The sequence below is a fragment of the Parus major genome, chromosome 7, assembly GCF_001522545.3.
Source record: "Parus major isolate Abel chromosome 7, Parus_major1.1, whole genome shotgun sequence".
In the NCBI taxonomy this organism is placed as follows: Eukaryota; Metazoa; Chordata; class Aves; order Passeriformes; family Paridae; genus Parus; species Parus major.
The window spans coordinates 4,307,715-4,326,972 of record NC_031776.1 but is presented as its reverse complement, the minus strand read 5'-3'; the positions used below and the strand labels follow the sequence as shown (position 1 = coordinate 4,326,972).

Sequence of the window (19,258 nt, the reverse complement as noted above, 5' to 3'; positions counted from 1 at the left end):
TCCTCGAGACCAGGAGGAGATACATTTATTATTTATTTTTGTTTTGAAACTGAGAAGCCTACAAACAATATTTCAAATTAATATGCTGTTTCCAGTTTGTTCAGATTAACAGTGTTTCAGATAAGCCAACTTCCACTGTTTATTCCTTGCCTAGATGGCATTTCAAAAGCAAAGCAAAGTCCCTGACAACAGAAAGCCTCTGGTCAAACACCCAAAATTAATCTCAGCAAGAATGCTCAAAAACACTGTATTTCAAACCATTTTAAGGCCTCTTAGAGACAACCTGCAGAAGAGAGGGCAGCTGAGAAAGCAAATTGCAACACAACTGCCAAAACCTGGTTTCCTACAGCTTTGTGCTGTTTGTCCTGTAATCCCCAGCTCCTCCCGGGAAGCCTTCCTGATAATCACTGGACAAAAATAAAGTGCTCTGGCAGGCAGGCACTACTGCGGCACTGCCTCAGCCGAGTGCAGCCGACAGGACCTGACCCTGGCCAGCTTCTTCAAGCCTTGCCTGGTGGGAGGCATCCCTCAGGCTTTAAATACGGCTCCAAATTTTCAGAAAACCTACAGGATCATAATGATTTCTAAGAATAGCAAGAACAGCTCAATAGCATAGTCTGCATTTTCTCATGGAATAGTCTGCAGCAACGACCATAAAAAAGATATTGGTCCCACTGGGCATGTCCTGGTTAGGAGTAGGAAAGAAAAAGGAAAGAAGTCCATATTTAACACACCTGGGACCAGGCTTGAAGAGATAAAAAAAAAATAAATCATTTCAGTAGGCAGCTTTTGTTTTCACTTCAAAAGCATACCAGTTAGTCATGATGCATATTTAAGCATTCTAGTATTTTGTTCTATTAATAGATTGGGAAAAAACCCCATAAACTAAATTAGGATTATGTGGGGAGTCTCCACATTCAGCAGTGTTCACTGTGCAGGCACAACTATCCAGACAGAACTGCAGCTCCAGTGTTTTGTATATCCCAGAAGATATAAGCACAAATTCCTCATGCTTGGAAAAAAATCCAAACAAATAAAAAACCAGCACATGTCCCCCCCAAAAAAGGATCTCACTTTGAACACTAAGAGATCTCCATTAAAGACAGACCACCCAAAGTTTCAATCATAAAAAAAAACATCAAAAAGGAGGCACTTCAAGTGGAACTCATTAGTATTAATTTATGATAAAATCCAGGACTCATTAAAATCTCTAAACAGGTTTGTTTTCTTCCTTGTTCAGATTTGCTTCTGAACAGAGAATCGATATGATTTCTGAGTTTACTACCACATCATCAACTAATTCTTGTTCAGTCTATAACAGCATATTTGCAAAGCAATATCTGAAGTAATTTTAAATATATGTTAAATGCTTTTTGTAGTACAGCAGGTGCCTCTGTAAGTAGATTGTACGTATGTCTCTAACATAAATATATGCAATACTTTCTGATACTTTTCTTTGTAAAGTCCGTATCAACATTTCAGTGATACTTTTGAATTTCAGCCTTTGAAAAGAGGGCAATAAAACCTGGTCTTAAATGAGACCCACTCAGCTCTTAAGACACTAATTAAGATGACAGGAATTTCATCTCCTCAGAACATTCCCCAGGATTTCAAACCATGGACCAATACAGCAGGAGAGTCCTAAGGTACACAGACTGCTTTCTGAGCTGGTATATCCATCAGGCTTCATCCAGCGTAATTTTTAGTATTTCCTTTATATTAAAATAAGCACAAAAAGGAAGTATTTAGCCTTTGACAAAAGGCATACTTTAATAATTTGGATTTTTTATTAATTGGCTTACATTGCAAATTAGAAATTGAATATTTTTAATTCGATTCCCATTAGAGAGGGGTATCTACGGAATACCTCAGTCACTGCTACAGTTTTGGGGGGACAGATACTTCATTTTGCAAGCAGGAAGCTTGCAAAAAGTGGATGGAAAGACTAGCTCAGGAGCACAGAGGAACTCTTAAGGCAGGTTACGGGACCTGGGTCTGAGCTGCTCCCAAAAGCTTTACTACTTCATCTTAAGTGTCCAGCTCTGTAAGCGGTCCGAAGTGTGGGAAGTCTCGCCCAGGGTCACTCCGAGCCACAGGAATGTGCGGCACACATTGAATACCAGAGCGAAGTTTCGACGTAGCGTTTAAATCCCGGGTGGGACACGCGGGGCGGACACGGAGAGGCCCCGCCCCTACACGCGGGGCGGGCGCCCGCCCCCAGGCCGGGGGGCCCCCCCCCCCCCCCCCCGCGCCCCCCCCCCCCCCCCGCCCCCCCCCCCCCGCCACTCCCGCCGCGGGAACCAACCGCCGCCCGGCCCCTCCGTGCCCCCGCCGCCTCACGGCGCCCCGCCGCGCCGCGCCCCGCGCTTGCCTCCGCGTCCGGCGGGTTCTCCGCAGCGGCGCCGCCGCTGGCGCCGCCTCAAGCCCGCACAGCACGGCGCCCGCCACGGCTCACACTGCCGCTCTTGAAGAGTCCGCGCCCAGCTAAAGCGCAGCGCGGCGGGGCGGGGCCTCCCCTGCTCCTCAGGGGGAGGAGCGCGGCCAATCCGGGGCGCCGGGGGGCGTGGCTCGGTCCGGGGGCGTGGCCGCCCGCCATTGGCGGGGCCCCGCCTGACGCGAGGACACCGCCCCCCCCCCTCGCGCGGGGGCCGTGAGGAAGAGGAGGGCGCACCGCCGCTCCCCGCTCCGGACGGGTTTAAATCTTACCGCGCAGCATGGCTAAAGAGCTAAAAAACCTTCATAAAAACACGCATTGCAAGTTAGTATCGCCAATAAAAAGCCGTCAAGTTCACCTGCATCGTATTCCCTCCCTCCGAGCTCGCTGTCTCCGCCCTGAGGCGAGCACGGGCACAGAGGAAGAAGCCACGTTTCCCCGCGGGCTTTGAAGTAACCGCAGACAAGCATGAGATTGCATAGAAATGCTTTATTATGTTTATTTGACCAAAGTAATTAAAATAAGGCATTCCGGGTTAGATGTAAACATAGAGGTCAGCTGCACAGCAGGTGGCTGCTGCACAGTGAGCAGGTGTATTGGCAACAACAGCGTCAAGTTCTACTTCGCAAGGGGAAGGAAATACAAATTCAAAGTTACATTAATATTTAGTTTTGTTTATTTGTTAAGAATATGGTTTCTCTCGAGACTCGAATCCAAACCTAGCTTTTCAGAATCGATGGGTTCAAGGATGAAAGACCAAACTACCCAACATTCTAGAGACAGAATTGCCTTGCACTACCACAGCTCTTGACACCCAAAAAACTATTCCGTGTTGTACAAAGACATTTAAATTTTAAGTTAATTAAGTATCAGATATCCTGCATGTGAGCATATTGTTATTACTAACATGTACTTTAAGTGTCACTTCCTTTAAAGAACATGATACAGCACATTTATTTTACTTACATTCTGATGTCTCATTTTATTCCATATATCAATATAGAACAGAATTCTGCAAGAGTGCAAATATAGTAAGCATCTGCTCTACTTGTCACTGACAATGTCTCTAGCAATAAGCTCTTTCATTATTTCATTGGTACCACCATAGATTGGCTGAACACGGGCATCCACAAAAGCTCTGAGGGAGAAAAAAACCAAAACAAGGAAATAATATACACAATGCCTCAGAATGAACATACAATAAAAAAGAGAGCATTTTATCTTTAGAAATCCCTCTTTTCAAAGTATACTTTTCCCATTGATAAAGTAGTTCTTATTTCCTAAGAGGCTTCAATTAGAATATTACAAATTTCCAGGCTGTTGTGCACCAACCCAGAACTGGGTTAGTATCTCTTCCCTGTTTGTTTATAACATAAATTCTCCACGATTGTCTCTAATTAAACTAAAAAGTAAAGCCCTATAAACCCAGACTCCTGCTACTACTCCATTCCCAATTATTCTTCCTGATGACAGCACACAGGATGATGACAGAGCTTTTCCATCTTTTCTGCTTCATCACACAGAGAGCAGCCCAGGAGCAATGTGGCATTCTCTGGAAATCTACATATTACTGGACTACAGAGATAAAAACACCCTGTGTGGGCAACTACTGTACACACAGACAAACAGGGGCTCAAGGACACCCCAAACAAGGCTTGCTGGCCTTCCTTCAGTAAGATGGTGCAAATCACTCACAAATCACACTCAATAAAAATATAGAATGAGTTATTTTAAAGCAACACTTCATACTCAATGTATTTAAAATTTAAAAAAAATTCTAAACCTAGTCAGTTAAAAAAATTAGTTGACTTGTGCCAACTGCACAGCAGTTTTTGCTGTTTCTACTGTCAGATTGCCACCTCTTTGATTTTTTTAATAAAAACACTACCAAAATCTCCACTTAGTGTGTCACATGGCCTGTACATAAACTTCACAAATAATACACAAGGATATATACGAAAGTTCCATAAATGTCTCTAAATTTGTAAAGTCAAAAAAAGAATGTGAATGGCAAATTCCTCTTTCTACATATAAATCTCCTTTTTCCTTTTAAAAGGTGTAAAAAAGCTGAATGTAGCCAGTTATGTGCTTGATTTGACAATTTGATACTCAGTGGCATCCAATCAACATGTTTTCTTCACTCATATGCATTTAATTTCAGATAAAACATAAACTAGCACTCCTCATTTCTACTTCCATAGTTTTGCTTCCATTTTTTCACTTAACATTTTCTTCTAAAAAAACAACTTCTCTTTTGTGGAGAAAAGAAAAAAAGAAAGACAATGATTACTAAAAGTTTATGAGTTGTTTGGAGAATTAAAACAAAATCTTCCTGCAGACACCTGTGCAGTAGATTCCCTTCCAATTAAACACAATGAGAAAAAGAACAGTAAATCACTACTAACATTAAACAACTAACACACAGACACAAAGGAAGTGCCTCATTTGACTTTGCTGGTAATCTTTCATCATACAATCTGAAATGTTACACTTACTTTGCAATTGGATACTCCCACATGTACCCCCATCCTCCATGCATTTGTACACACTGAGTAGCTATGCTGTTTTGGAGATCAGAACACCTTAAATAGACAAAAGGAAATTTGCTTTTAGAAGGACATTGCATTGCAAAACATCACAAAAGATAAAGATATGTTAACGAGACAAAAACTTAACATGATTAGGAAGAAATAAATACTGTTTAATTTAATGCATTAAAGGTTTGTTCACTTTATGGGACAGCTTTCAGAAAAGGAAAGGCTTCAAAACAGACAGGCTTGTTTACCTTTCTCACAGGCCAAGAGAATCCTTTTGTGAAGCAAGCTGACACAGTTCTTTTCTTGTGAATTCCCTCAGCTTTGTCAGAAATTAACAATAAACCAGGCTTCCCTCACCACAGCCATTAGCAACACACCAGGATACTCTGAGCATAACCATCACCTGGGCATAATTTAATTTCTGCAATAAACTTTCACAATAGCCTTTTCCACAATTCTAAAACATACTGTAATCCTCCAACAGCATTTGTTGACTGCAAAATATGGATTTAATGGCAAAAAAAATTGCACTGGAAACTCAAGCTGTAGTTAGAAGACATGAAAAAACCAGTTCCTAAGTGTACAGCTTTCAGTGGCAACAGAAGAAATTAAAATGACAGGCCAATTGCTTCTCCCGGAATAATGGCCTTTTCCCAAAACCATCCCCTCATTCATTTAAATCCTTACAGTTTATGATACCAACTGTAATTCTGCAGCAGTGCAGACAGTTGCAACTGTCTTTTCTAAATATATTCTCAAATTCTTTTAGGTACATACCACAACCTATCACCACAAGAGAAACCAAACGAAAAACAACCCTACAGACCTTTCTGCAGATATGAAAAAAAGAGATGCACAAACCAGGTTTTAAAATCCTTCAAAGCTCTAACAGATGTCATTGACTATACAAAAAGTTTAAAGGAAAATTCAAGACCAGAGAGAATCTCCTAAAACGTTAGGGAATAAAGCAATGCTACATTCAAGCATTTTCCAGAGCATTTAAATGAGTCTTATGGAAGGGTCACAGGGACTCCACTGGAGAAAAAATAAATCTACAATAAATCATGATGGTAAACAGCTGTGAAAGTGAGAGAGTTTCAAAAGCCTTGCTTAGGGAAATTTGTTGAGGAAGTGAGTCTGCATATCTCAGCTGGCATTAGTTGTTTCCTCCTCCTCCTCCTCAAAACTGAATGCCTTTGCTTCTGTATCTTGTATTTCTAGGTAATCACTGCCAGGAATAGCACTCAAAACCCTTCCTTCCATTGTAAATATTTCTGCACATTTCCTCTATACTTATTTTGAAAAGCCTAAAAACTGTGTCTTCCACAAATTTCTTTGCTCATGCCTCATACGTTGTTTTTTTTCTCCCATCTTTGCAACAAGTTAAAACTATACAAATTCATATTTCCAGTTATTTTTCTCTGGTAAAACTAAGTTAACATATAACACCACCAAGTACAGGGTGAGGGAGAAGTTCTGGACAATAAAAGAAAGCACTGTTCAGTCTTAGTTACAGCAACTGTAGCCAAATTTTTCTTCCCAAAACCAGACAGATTTGAAAACTGGCTAGGCCAAACAGCAATTGTAAAGTAACATTAACTAAACAGTATCATAGAGCTTCAAATATATTTAAATTTGGCTCCAAATATTCGAATTTTGCTTTAAAAAAAACAAACCAAGCCATATACTTCATTAAAAAAAACCAACAAAACAAAAAAACCCCACCCAACAACAAATTGCTAACAATAAAATGTAAGTTTTTGTCTAAATACCAATGGAGGACTCACTTTTACTTAAAGCCAAAGCAGAGGCACGATCTTGTTATTAATGGAAGCCTGTTATAAAAGTATGCATTTATTTTGAAATTGATCTGGTTAACCAGATCAATTCACAAGGTTTTCAATGTAACTCTGATTTTTTGTTGACCACATCATTAGAGTTAAGATCATGCAAGTAACACTTCTAGATGAGTGTAAGCACGTACCAATACTTTGCCATCGAGGCTGTGGCAGAGTCCAGGCGTTTATCTGCGTGGAGCTGCAAACAGTTGTCCATAAAAGCTCGGGCCACACAGATCTGTGTTTTTATTTCGGCCAACTTGTGCTGTACTGTCTTGTTTTGGAAGTGGAAGAGAGGGTAGAGGAAAGCAGAAGATGCAGTTTAATACTTTAGGTAGAAAATGCAGCATTTTCCAAAAGGATTGCTGTTAGAACTCACTATTTCAAACTTTGTCTCTGTACTTTGCAGACAATTATGTATTCACCAATCTTATTAGACAAAGTTACTGCTCTTTACTTCCCAAGGTCAACTCAAAACACAAATTTAAGAGAAAAAGCACTAGAGAAAGGGAAAACAAATTCCTAGAGAGCACATGGCAGGAGGGTCAGACTACTCAGCTCCCTCTCACGAGGAAATGTCCTTTCACTCTGTAGAGCCATGAACTTTCCCAATTAATAATATTTCATCATCTATTGAATGCTTTTTCCATATATTCTTCAGAGTTTAAGCTACATGCAAAGAGACTGAAGCAAAAAATAAAAGAAATTTTAGACTATGAGAAAGTTTTTCAGCACTGAGTTCTGTCACATTGGAAAAGAGGTCTAGCTAGAAGAGGTAAAATCTATCACAAAGTTATGTAAAACCACACCAGGCAGGCATTTGACCACCTTCTTGTAATTCTGGTAGGGAGGGGATAAAAAAATCACTCACTAATAAAAGTCCTTCCTTATTTCAGTTCTAGAAATGTATATTAAAAAAGAACTCTTACTTCCCTTGACAATAAATACACTGGACCAGTGTACTGCTACAAGGAAAGAATTAACTTCAAATGCTGTAATGTGGCATGATTGAATTAATAAGACCAAGTCAGAGCTCTAACTGGAAAGGATTATTTATAATATACACACTCAAGTCATCAACCACAAAAAAAAAAAAAAAAGAAATTGAAGAGATATGCAGAAATTCATTGTTTTGGCAAAAATAATATACTTTATGAAATTTATCAACCACCACCTGGTGGCCTAGCCTAAAAAACAAGATTATTTTGGAGATCTCTGTACAGTGAACTGCTACAAATAGGAAGCATCCCCTATCTACACTAAAAAAAGTTAAAATATAGTTCTTTTGTGTTTCAGTCGTACAGTGTGAATACTAAATTCCATCTGGAGGTTAACTTTAAAAACAGATGAAGATCATAATTCTCTGAAGGATACCTAGCATTCCAGCCTCTTAAAATTCTGGTGCTCTTCACGACTAAACATTTGAGTTTGACAAACAAAATCTCAAGACATAGATTTTTTTTGTTAACTCTTTCAAAAGTATATAAAAAAAAAAGAGGCAGCCAACATCTTTAGCTCACATGAGTCAGTTCTGTCCTATAAACTAAAAATTCAGGAGCTTAGCCTCCTTCAGCCCTAACAGTTAATGTCCTTGTCAGGAAAATTGTAGTATAGCAATCCTGTGGAAAGCAACATCTATTTTATGACTGCAGCTGAGGAGTGTAGGCACAGAAGTCTCAAAACTCAATTACCTACCCCCATCAGGAGCGAGCTCTGCCCACAAAGCACGACCCAACAGTTTTACATGCAGTCACACAAACACCCAGACTGCTGCTGGCTGAGGAATCTCATTCATGAGACACCTGGGCAGCACTCAGGCAGCAAAGTCACTGCTGGGAGTCCCCTCTTCCAGCAGCCTCCAAAATAATTTTTATGCAGTGCTCTGGCAGTAAAATGCAAGCCTAAGATCAACAAGGGAATTGTTCTTCAGCAGCAGCAAGGAGCCAGGATATTTTCTGCCTACCTATTTCCCTCTCAGAAGCAACACTGCTGAGAGGTTATATACCCAAGTCATAAAATACAGACATTAAGGCTTTTCTGGTGCTTTTTAAAAATGATGATGTTTGCATTTCAAAAATGACCAATGGGCATGGAGGCAAAAACCAGCCACAGTCCAATGGTGAAAGCTTTGAAAATGACCCTTTCATAACAGCCCAGTGATTTTCATTTGGTCACTACTTCACATAAACAGCTGTACAGCAAACACACACTAGAATCTGTACACAAGAGGCTCAGCTCTAACTCACCTGCAAATGTGCAATTGTCTTCCCAAAAGCTTTTCTCTGCTTCACATAATTCCTTGTTTCCTCAAACATGAATTCACAGCCAGCAAGAGCCATATCAGCAATTAGCAGTCTTTCCTTTTGAAACACAAATTACAGAATCCAGTTGAGTTAGCCCTACATTTCTCTGCATCAGATGCACAATTAGGACACAGATGTTCAGTGTTGTTCATTAAGGGAGTGGGAGCAGAAGTCACATAAAATATCAAACCAGACATACTGCATTACTGAAATTAATGAGTCGGACAAATGCCTTGCTTTTAAGTCTTTACTGGAATAATGCTCTATCACAATGAGTCAAAAAATACAGATTGAATCTGTATTTTTTATATATATTTATATTTTATATTTATTATACAGGAATCTTACAAACTAAAAAATTCACATCAGATTCTGTTTCACTTATTAACTTCCACTGTTCAATTTAAACAACTGTATTTAACAATTTCGATAGGACAACCCTAAGGGGAAAAAAGCCTACCAAAAAATGGCTTGTTTTTCCTTCTCCACTGCACAGTGAAAAACAAAAACTAAATGCAGAACAATTTCTTCTGGCAACACTGAAACAGTCTGATGTGCATTGCATTGAACCTGTTTGTGAGCACATCTATTTAAAGCAGTAAAACGATTTCCTTTGATCAGATTTTGTATTTACTCACAGTATAAAATTAAAAAACACAATCCCTACCAAATGAGGTAAATACATCATAGCTTATGACAAAGCCTAGACACATTTTGAAGAACATTGCCTCCTTGTCCTCCAAAATAATTCCAGAACTTCATAAACTAACTTGTAAACTAGCAAGGTATTTTGGCAGCTAAACAATTTCTTAACTTTTGTAACTTTAATATGCTTCTGCTTGCAGAAGAGCTAGAACAGCAGTGCTTGTTTCTTGAAAGAGAATGCCAAATGAATCAGAGATGTCCAAGCCATATTTAATTTAGTAAGCCAAGTGCTTCTATACTAGAAGTACACAAGATATCTGTAGCATGTTCTTTCTAATACACTACCCTCAGGTTTTTCAATAGCTGTGTTGTTGATTAAGAGATCTGTGTTTGAGCTGGTGGGATATCAACACTTCAAACAATGCCCAAAGAATTCTGCACCCAGCACAGCGTGCTTCAGTTAAAGATCAGCAGTATCCACAAAACATGAGACTGTCAGAGACTGGAAAAGATTGATGTCTCCAGACATTCTGGAATGCATGTGTGGGGGTAGGGGGGGCAGGTCAGGTCCTGCTCTGCACACCACACCCCCCAGTCCAGCCCTAGAGCATCCCAGCCCTGCAGTGTCTGTCAGCTGTGGCACACTGGATGCAGAGCCCCAGTCTTGCCTAAGCCAGCTCCTGCATGGCCGAGTGACCATAGTCACACCTGGGGGCAAGGCCAGGGTGGCTCTGGAGTTTAAAAAGCTGACCACAAGGGGAGGTTGTCCTGACCCTATCAGCCTCTTGGAGTCTGCCCCATCATCACTGGACTCAGGAGTTGATAGTTGTACATGTGTTTTTCTGTATTTTTTCTATTTATCTATCTTTCTCCCTTTCTTCTTCTAATTCTCTTTTCATGGAACATTTTGGGTAATGTAACATCAGATAGATTTAAAGGGTGCTAAGTTAAACAGACTTACTAATGCTAAGGTGTTTTATGTCAGTTGGATGTTGTACTACATCCTTTGTCAAAGTTCCTTGATTTTCTATATTTTGCCAGTAAACTTGTGTAATTTTGACCTCTTAAGAATATCTGAACTCTATTTCTCCTCTGAGCTAAACCCATAGAAACATTTGGGGTTTTTACAAAGGCATCTTGCTTCAGCAACTCAGTACACCACAACACACAAACTTCAGGACTAATGACACAAACCATCTCTATTCTTCCTGCAGACAGCAAACACTCACATTCCTTTTACCTGAGGGAGCTCTGCCATCAGATAGTAGAAGCCTTTGTTCTCTTTTCCAAGCAAGGCACTGGCTGGCAACCGCACATCTTCAAAAAACAGCTCTGCTGTGTCCTAAGAGGATTTGAAATGCAACAGTTGTGAGTCTGACATTCTTATCCCATTAAACTAATTATTCCCTATTGTTTTCTTGCTGTTGTGCACTTTAACTTGAAATCCCAGGTTTAGCCTGGAAGGATCCTCCAGAACTCATCAGAGCAGCTCCAGAAAAACAATCATCTGAGGGCCTTCTCCAGTTAAGCTTTCCAAAGCTCAAAAGGTGAAGGCTCCAGGACCTCTCTCGGCCACTGTGCAAGTATTCAATCACTTTCCTGGTGCAGCTTTTTTCCTCATATCTATTAAGAATTTTCTTTAATGTAACTAAGTCTCCTTTGCCACTCTCCCTTTCACTCTGCTCCTCAAAGAAGGATCAGGCTCCACCATCTCTATAGCCAAACACATCAGTAAGATCCTGTTCTTCCAGGCTTCTTCAGAATAAATGCATCCAGCTTCCTTAGCCTCTCCTTGTACAACACATGCTTCAGACTTTCAGAGGCAAAATCAGGATACATATATTGCATGTTTGTGCTCTGAAGTCTAACAACTAGAATAGAACCACAGTTCCATCTTACTTAGCAGCTGCCAGGCATTAAGTGGGTTTAGACTTTCTCCAAGTCTATTGCATTAGAAGTTGCATGAACTCACTTGAGCTTTCAGGCCAATTTTGTTCAGTTTGCGTCCTTTGATGAAACCTTTTGTTCCATTTTCCACCAGAAAAAGGCTGATGCCATGAGCAGGGGATCGGGCCTCCCGGTCTGTAACCGCAACCACGATCACTACATCGCTCATCCAACCATTAGTGATGAACACCTGTAAAAAAATAAAAAGCAACTCAGAATAAAGCAAGGTGGATAGAGGTTAGAAGAGATCACCAAGTAGCAGAAAGTAAAATTACATTGACACTTTCAAAGGTGAACTGAATGGCAAGGTTCACATGTCCAGAAGAATTTCAAGCTTTGGATATTAAGTGTTTTGGAACAAGGCAGACATTAATTTGAGAAGTATTGTGGGGGGCAGAAGTGTGAAGTTAAAAAAATGCACACATCTGTTTCTTTTGTCTGTCCCACGATAAAGAAGGAATACAGTGTCAAATGTAGATATTGAATAAACACAGAGGTTCTCTTGTCTAGAAATTAAATTAGTAAGGTGTAACACTCAAAACTATCAACGGCTTCTATTATCTTCTAATAACTTCTATTACAACTGCTTACTATTATCCTGCAAAACAACTCATGAGCCTGTCAAATGGATCCATCTTAAGTCCAGCAAAAGAAAGCTTTCTGTCCTGTTTGGCTTCAAATGAGTGGCATGAGCACCTTTTTAGCACCTATGCATATACATCTGCTTGCACACATCCTCACCACCGAAATTCTTCTAAGACCAGAAGTCTCTATCAGTGCTATGTTATCAGCAGCTGTACAAAAGAAGATCAAGACATTTGATAGCTTTCAAACAAATGGTCTGTTGAACTCCCACTCCCACTTCAACACTATTTCTGCCTTCTTAATTTTCACTATGGAAATGAAAAAAGTGCTTTGCCACAGCTTGACAACAGAGAGAAGATCCGATGCAGCTGTTTTGGTTTTTAGCTAACAAGACCAGCAAGCTCCTGAATAAAGATTCCACAGCTTGCATTGCAGCAACACAAGTTTTTACTCAGGCCACAGAAGATTTCACAGCAGTAGTGAATATATTTTATTGTTAAACATCAGTACTAAGAACCATACTGCTCATACTACACAGCACCTATTTTTCCCCTTTTTTTTCACAGCTTAAGGGAAAATAAGCCTTTCAATGCTTATTTTAAAGCTACAAAAAAAACCTAAACAAGCCCTCCCATAAATCAGTTTATAAATTGCCTGCAACAGACATATCTCAAGACCTATAAAAAAAAAGTAACTGGAAAGAAATATCCCACCTACAACATAACCCACACAAAAAACCCAAACCAAAAGTGAAAGGGTTGGGAGGAGATGCTGAGAGCAGTGCACATTCTGCTGCATTCAGCTAAATGTATTCACTTCCTAAAGCCTATGAGCAGTATGTATGTCAGTGCACTTACCTTACTCCCATTAAGAATCCAGTCACTTCCATCCTTTTTTGCGTATGTCCGTACTCCCTGCAAGTCACTAAAACAAAATTCAAAAAGGTCCATAAAAAAATCACTCCAGAAGCTGCAATTTGCATCTTCAATTCTATCCAGTACAAAATAAGGTGGATTTTATACCATCCAGACATGGGCTTGGTGAAAGGATAGCGTGACACTGTGAGATAGCCAAGTGTAACAGAAAACACAGGCACGCTGTGCAAAAGGATGATAAATCTATGCAACCACCCAGGAGCGTGAGGTCCCATTCCCCATCTCTGCTTGTGGGAGATGGTGTAATACAAGCACTGACTTCAACAGGTCAGCACCCACTTACACCAGTATGCCTCAGACAACAAATAAATGCCAGATAAAGCCACATCCTCTCCACAGTCCCAGTCCTGATCAGGAGACTGTGAAAAGCCCTGAGCAACATCTGCCATCTGTAGAAACATGACACCAACAGGTTTTGAACTTCACCTGTCCCTCTCGCTTTTGGAAACTGGTCAGATCACCAGTGTCTACTCCAAACATGGGCTGGGCAAGGAGAGACATTTCTCTGAAAGCATTCAGAGGAAAGAAAAACGAGGTGTTCTGTTCTACAGAAAAAGCTAGTAATAGAGCCAAGACTTCTTTAGCAAGGTATGTAACTTCCTGCTGACTATGCTTCACGTTCACATGACAAGCAAGTTGGTAACTATGAACTCAGATTGCAAAAGCAAATACAAAGCATTTTTTCCTACAGTGGGACAATATAGAAATGGATTCTGAGCTACTATCTTGAAATGACAAAGCTGAAATAAAGTAATCTTTAACAGGTTTTTCGAGTCTTGCCTACAATGTAGGATAATCTAGTCTATAAAGTAACTAACCAGGAGGCTCAGAACGTTTTTCACTGACAAATAAACAGACAGCAAATACTGTTGAAGCCACTGTTTTATTATTTGGCTTACCTGCCAGCCCCAGGTTCTGTCATGGCAATAGCTCCAATGCACTTGCCTGCAACCATCTGGGGGATAAAGTGCTTAATCTGTTCTTCAGAGCCATAGTTTGCAATGTAGGGCATGACTATATCTGAATGAAGGCTGAACCCAGGGCCTGTACAGTTAACATACATCCTGGAAAAAATGGGAGGGGGGAAGTTCAGAAAAAAGTACTACCAAAGACTTAAACATTGAACTTGCACTGTTACAACACAGACCCAATAATGGAGAAAACCCCACTACAGAGAAGCCTCAGAGATATTCTGGCACTTTTACCATTATTTATAGAATTTAATTTCATAGTCAAGAGGGTATATAACCCCAGTCACAAAGCCAATGTCACTCACACCATGATCCAGAATACACAAAACATGAGATATTTACATATATGTAAACTATCCTCTCCACAGAAAAGATAATATAATTTCTGTAAGCAAATGTAGTCCATAATGAGGATAACTCATGGAAAAAAAATACAGTCACAAACAATATGATCATTGAAGTTCTTCCTGAAGCATGTAGTACTCACTGCTCCTCCCAGACAATGGCTGAAGAGAGAATATCCGCTCCAATGCCTCCATGTTTTTCAGCAATAGCAACACCCAGCAAACCCTGCTGTCCAGCTTTTTCCCAGAGCTCCCTGCTCACTTGGCCATCCTTCTCCCATCTGCAAAATGAACACAAAACCAGGGTCACACACTGAACCCCCACCACGTGCTACTGTTTATCTGTCACAGCTGCTCCTTCGGTCTGGAACACCTACAGACAGTGTGAAGGCACACAGACAGCTACATGTCACAGCCAAGGAGCAGTGGCTTCATCACAGAGTTTCTAATCCTCAAATCCACAGATGACACTGGCATTACAGGGACACCAACTGTAAAACAAGTTTGAACTCCTGCTTCCAATGTGTAACCTGACAGGATTTCATTAAGACTTGTAATGACTCTTACACCAGACTGGGATTTAGGCAGTTTAGCCCCAGCCACCTGGATAATTACAGGCAGGTCTTTATCCTGCTAACATTCTATTTACAAATGTACATTTACCCACATGAAAAATGAGTATAACACATCAGTATCTTTCATCAAAGACTTCAACTCTACCAATGAAAAATGCTTTATCAGAACCAAACGTTACCATATTAGTCAGTTTTATATAAAAATCTGTCCTTGTGTACTTCTTATGACTCAGTACTGTATCTTCATAAGTTATTGCTTTAAGGTACTTTGAAGTTTGTGTAAATAGATAGTTGAGGATTATCTGCTGACACTTGGAAAACTTTAACAGGAATCACCTATTCTTGGAAAATTAGTGCCTCTTTATGGGCTTCGCCAACTCAATAGAACATCAGATGGTCATTAAGGGTCCAGGTTTTCCTTTTTTTAATGCCTTTTATTTTCTAATGCCACAATTTTAAAATTATAAGTAAAGAGACTTAAGAGATAAGTAAAATTTAAGTAAACAGACTTAATCTGAGACATTTTTCTGATGCACCTGTGCCAGAGCAGCAGAGCTATACCACAGCTATCTACACACAGTTTATCAAGTATCTTATCCTACATATAAAAACAGAGTCATAGAATAACAGAATGGTTTGACCTTAAAGTTCATCCAGTTCTGACCCCCTTCCACAGGCAGAGACACCTTTCAGTAGCCCAGCTTGCTCCAAGCCCCATCCAACCTGGCCTTGGCCACTCTCAGGGATGGAGAAGCCACAGCTTCTCTGGGCAAGCTGTTGCAGTATTTAAGCTGATTCACAGAGCTTTTGCTCCTCCACTGGAAATCTTAAATCTCTTTCTACCATCTTGGCATTCCCCCTAATCCCCACTTTCAGGGACATTCCTGTCTCTACTTCGCCCAGCACCAAAGCTTCTCCTCCTCACAATAATCCACAACTGCACTCACTGATGCTACATTTGTCTCTTCACCTCACACAATTAACATACTGTGCCTGAAGCTTCCTTGTTTACTTGAAAGGTGTGAGAACAGAGTGGTTCATCGGCCACTGAAGTGATGCAAGAATACAAGTTCAACCTGATCCTGCCTCTCTAAGAAATTGTTGTGTCAGCAAGATGGCAAATAGGATCTTCAGCAACCTCAAGCAGAGCCAGTATACATACACAGACCTGCCCTAGAAGCCCTTCCAACACAAAATGAGGGAAAACATCTGGTTTTATGGACAGAATATGACAGTACAGTGGAAGAGCATACTGTTATAAGGTTGTGGTTTGAGGATAAAAAAAACAAGCTGTCTCCAACCCTGCTGTAAGCCTCCTGCTGCTCATTCCTTCCCCAGAGCCATGATGCCCCACCCACTCAATTGAGGCACCTCAGCTATTTGTGGATACACACTTGAGCTGTTTCAGGATCCTCTCATCTAGCAGGGCAATTTCAGAATAAGCCCTTCACTATCCCTTGTTGTTTTCATTTCAAGTAAACTAGAAATTGCTTAAGACACTACTACAGCTTAACACTTTCGGTTCAAAACCATACTCTGAGTTAATTTATTTCCTTTTTGCCACTGTAATGTGATTGGATATGACTAAAATAAGGGCTAAAACCACCCTCCAGCCTCTAGTTCAGTGGAATTGCAACACTTCTACTCAGTGCAAAAAATGCACATATTTCCACAGAAACAAAAAGAAAAATATTCAAATAAAGATGTTTTGTGCAAGTTTCTTGGTAATACATAATTCTCCTCACCATGGTATATGTACTTGCATGGAGCTACAAAATCTACTGTAAGAGAGACAGCAACACATGATCAAAGCCTTTTTTAGTGACTGTTTCCCAACAGTGTGGGAACTGAACTGTGTCCCAACTCTAGCCCAAAAACATCTGTGTCAGTTAATCCTAGAGGCAGGGAAACTTTGCTGCAACCCTGCAAAGTGCATTTGTCTGCTTGTGGGCCCAAGCTGAGGATGCCAGATTGCCTACACTGGAGCTCAAAGGATACATTCAATTTTGATTTTGTGTGATTTTCCTTCACACATGACTTCCACAGGTTTGTTTCAATTTGGTAAGTTTGAAATAGAAAGCTTGTACGTGAAAATGAGTAACCTTTATATCCTATTGTATCAGGAGTAACACCACAAAATGCATTTTGGGGAAAAACGAACATTGGCAAACCAAAATGTTTATGAGGTTATCTTACTCTGCGTGAAAAGGCAGCACTTCTTCCTGAAAGAATTTCCTGGCACTCTCCCTGAAGATATCATGCTCTGATGAGAAGATCCTCCGAGTGCCAATATCAGTCAAAGTTTTAGCAGAAGATGGTTCCAGACGCTTTGTGCCATGCTGTTCTGTTTGAAGAGGACTAAAAAAAGGCAAATTAATGCATTTGTTAAGACACAGGCACCCTATTTGCATAACCCTTTTCAAAAGGAGGAAACCAAACACAGCTCACAGCCCAACCCTGGCACATCATTAGGCCTAAGGGTTCCCATGATAAATACAAAGAACTAACATATACTGTACTCCACTGGACTATTAAGGGAGGTAAAGCAAGGCTGGTTTGTCCTTAACACTTCAAATATATTAAGAACAATATTACTACATATATAGGTAAAAGAATAAAATTACCCTAAGGAAAACATATGTAAAAATAAAAGAATGTTTCAACAGAAAAATAAATACTGAGATAGTGGTAAATGTCAGTAGTAGAACACACAAGTTAAGTATAACTGTGAAATAAGAAAGAAAGGGTTATAACGCTTTTGTACAGGTTTGGAACATCAAGGATGATATACTACTTTAAGGCTGAAATGAAAATTCACTTCTCATATTTGTGCATTGGAACTTGCTTTGCTTTTATTGTATTGCCATGAAACATAAGAAATTTCAAGTACAGAGCTGAGTACATGGAAAAGGCATTCACTTTTCTCAAACTGTTGTGTTAATCTCAGTTCCTCCACACACCAACTGTGTGTAGTCCTACAGAACTCAGCTGAGCCTATGCTTATTTACTCAGCTATAGAGACAAAAGTCTTTATTTACTACCACATGTAGTAACTCAGGCTCTGCCAACGCAATAATCCCCACGAAACACAGACTCTACTTACTTCTAATGTTTGGAAAAAACTGCATACAGCAACTTGCATGTTGAGTATTTTGTACCCTCAAAGCTAGACACAAAGCTCTCAAAAGAGAGAGCTTATTTTTAAAGCTTTTTAAGATGATGCTGAGTTTCATTTAAGCCCAACCTTTTGTTTAACTGTTGCTCACACCACACATGTCACACAGGGAAGGGCCTGGCTGCTCCCTTATTCTCAAGGGCAGTGCTGGGAGGGCCAGCTCGGTCTGGGAAGGTGTGACCCCCCCGGCCGAGTGGGAGCCCCCGAGCGCTGCTGCCGCGGGGGAAGGCGGTCAAGGGCAAGGTCGCTGTCACCTGCTGCCAGCACGGCACTCGTTGTCGCCGGCAAGTGGAGCAAAGGTCGGGAGATCACGGGGATGGATGCGCTGGAGCTCCCGGGGCTCGCCCAGCCCCAGCTACACCGCCTGCGATGGGGGCACACGCACCCGCGCCCACATACAGCGCCCGTAACTCTCCCGCTACACGTGTACACACCACCCGCTCCAAACACACACACACACACAGGTGTACACACATCCCCGCAGAACCGACAGCACATACCGACAGACAGCCCCAGGCAGCTCGGCAAAGACATTCACCCCGCTCTCTACGGAACCCAAGCTCAGGGGCGCTGACCCACCCTCAGGGATCGGCGCCTCCCGCCCCAGCGCTGCCCGCCGCGGTGCCGCTCACCTGGGCTGGGCGGAGAAGGGCCGGCAGGCGGCGGCCCGCAGGAGGCCGCGCAGGCGGAGCAGCCGCGTCGCCATCTTACGGGACAGGGCAGGGCGGCAGCGCCGCTGGAGCCCCGCGAGTTATCCCTGAGCCCGCCTACCTACGGCTGCAAATCTCTTCCGGGCTGGAGGCGGGAGGATAGTGAAACATCAGCATAATTGATATTTTTCTAATGGAGCGTTGCAATCGCGTCTAGAGGGCAGCGGGAGCAAAGGTGACAGCCAGACGAAGGGGTTGTGCACTGAAGGCGGGTCGTGTGATGGCACGACCATCGTGTCACCCCGTTGTGTGAGGGGCG

At 41.3% G+C, this 19,258-nt stretch overlaps 2 protein-coding genes across 7 annotated transcripts in view; both read right to left on the bottom strand.

Moving 5' to 3' along the window:
- Nucleotides 1–2,503, bottom strand: part of KANSL1L (KAT8 regulatory NSL complex subunit 1 like) — a 61,436-nt gene extending 58,933 nt beyond the window's left edge. For 3 of the 6 annotated variants that reach the window (XR_001522754.3, XM_033516038.1, XM_033516039.1), the window contains exon 1: nucleotides 2,372–2,503. The gene's annotated coding sequence lies outside the window, so the exon portion shown is untranslated. The remainder of the gene's footprint in view (nucleotides 1–2,371) is intronic. The other 3 variants (XR_001522753.3, XM_015634473.3, XM_015634475.3) reach the window with 1 other exon arrangement.
- A 400-nt stretch (nucleotides 2,504–2,903) lies between these two features.
- On the bottom strand, nucleotides 2,904–19,030 carry ACADL (acyl-CoA dehydrogenase long chain). Its single transcript, XM_015635447.2, has 11 exons — nucleotides 18,922–19,030; nucleotides 17,311–17,472; nucleotides 14,683–14,820; nucleotides 14,124–14,288; nucleotides 13,147–13,213; nucleotides 11,730–11,894; nucleotides 10,998–11,099; nucleotides 9,056–9,169; nucleotides 6,956–7,083; nucleotides 4,930–5,016; nucleotides 2,904–3,572 (listed from the first exon to the last, which is right to left on the bottom strand). The coding sequence occupies exons 1-11, from the start codon at nucleotides 18,993–18,995 to the stop codon at nucleotides 3,479–3,481; spliced, it is 1,296 nt and encodes a 431-aa protein (XP_015490933.1). The 5' UTR covers nucleotides 18,996–19,030; the 3' UTR covers nucleotides 2,904–3,478.
- Nucleotides 19,031–19,258: the final 228 nt, after the last annotated feature.

Bases quoted from the DNA above. Each gene is read 5' to 3' on its own strand.
- ACADL (XM_015635447.2), bottom strand. From the start codon at position 18,995: ATGGCGACGCGGCTGCTCCGCCTGCGCGGCCTCCTGCGGGCCGCCGCC. The intron at 14,289-14,682 runs GTGAGTACTACA...CATTTTTTCCAG, and splicing joins GCCATTGTCTGGGAGGAGCA to GATGTATGTTAACTGTACAG. The intron at 7,084-9,055 runs GTGAGTTAGAGC...TTCCAAAACAAG, and splicing joins AGACAATTGCACATTTGCAG to ACAGTACAGCACAAGTTGGC.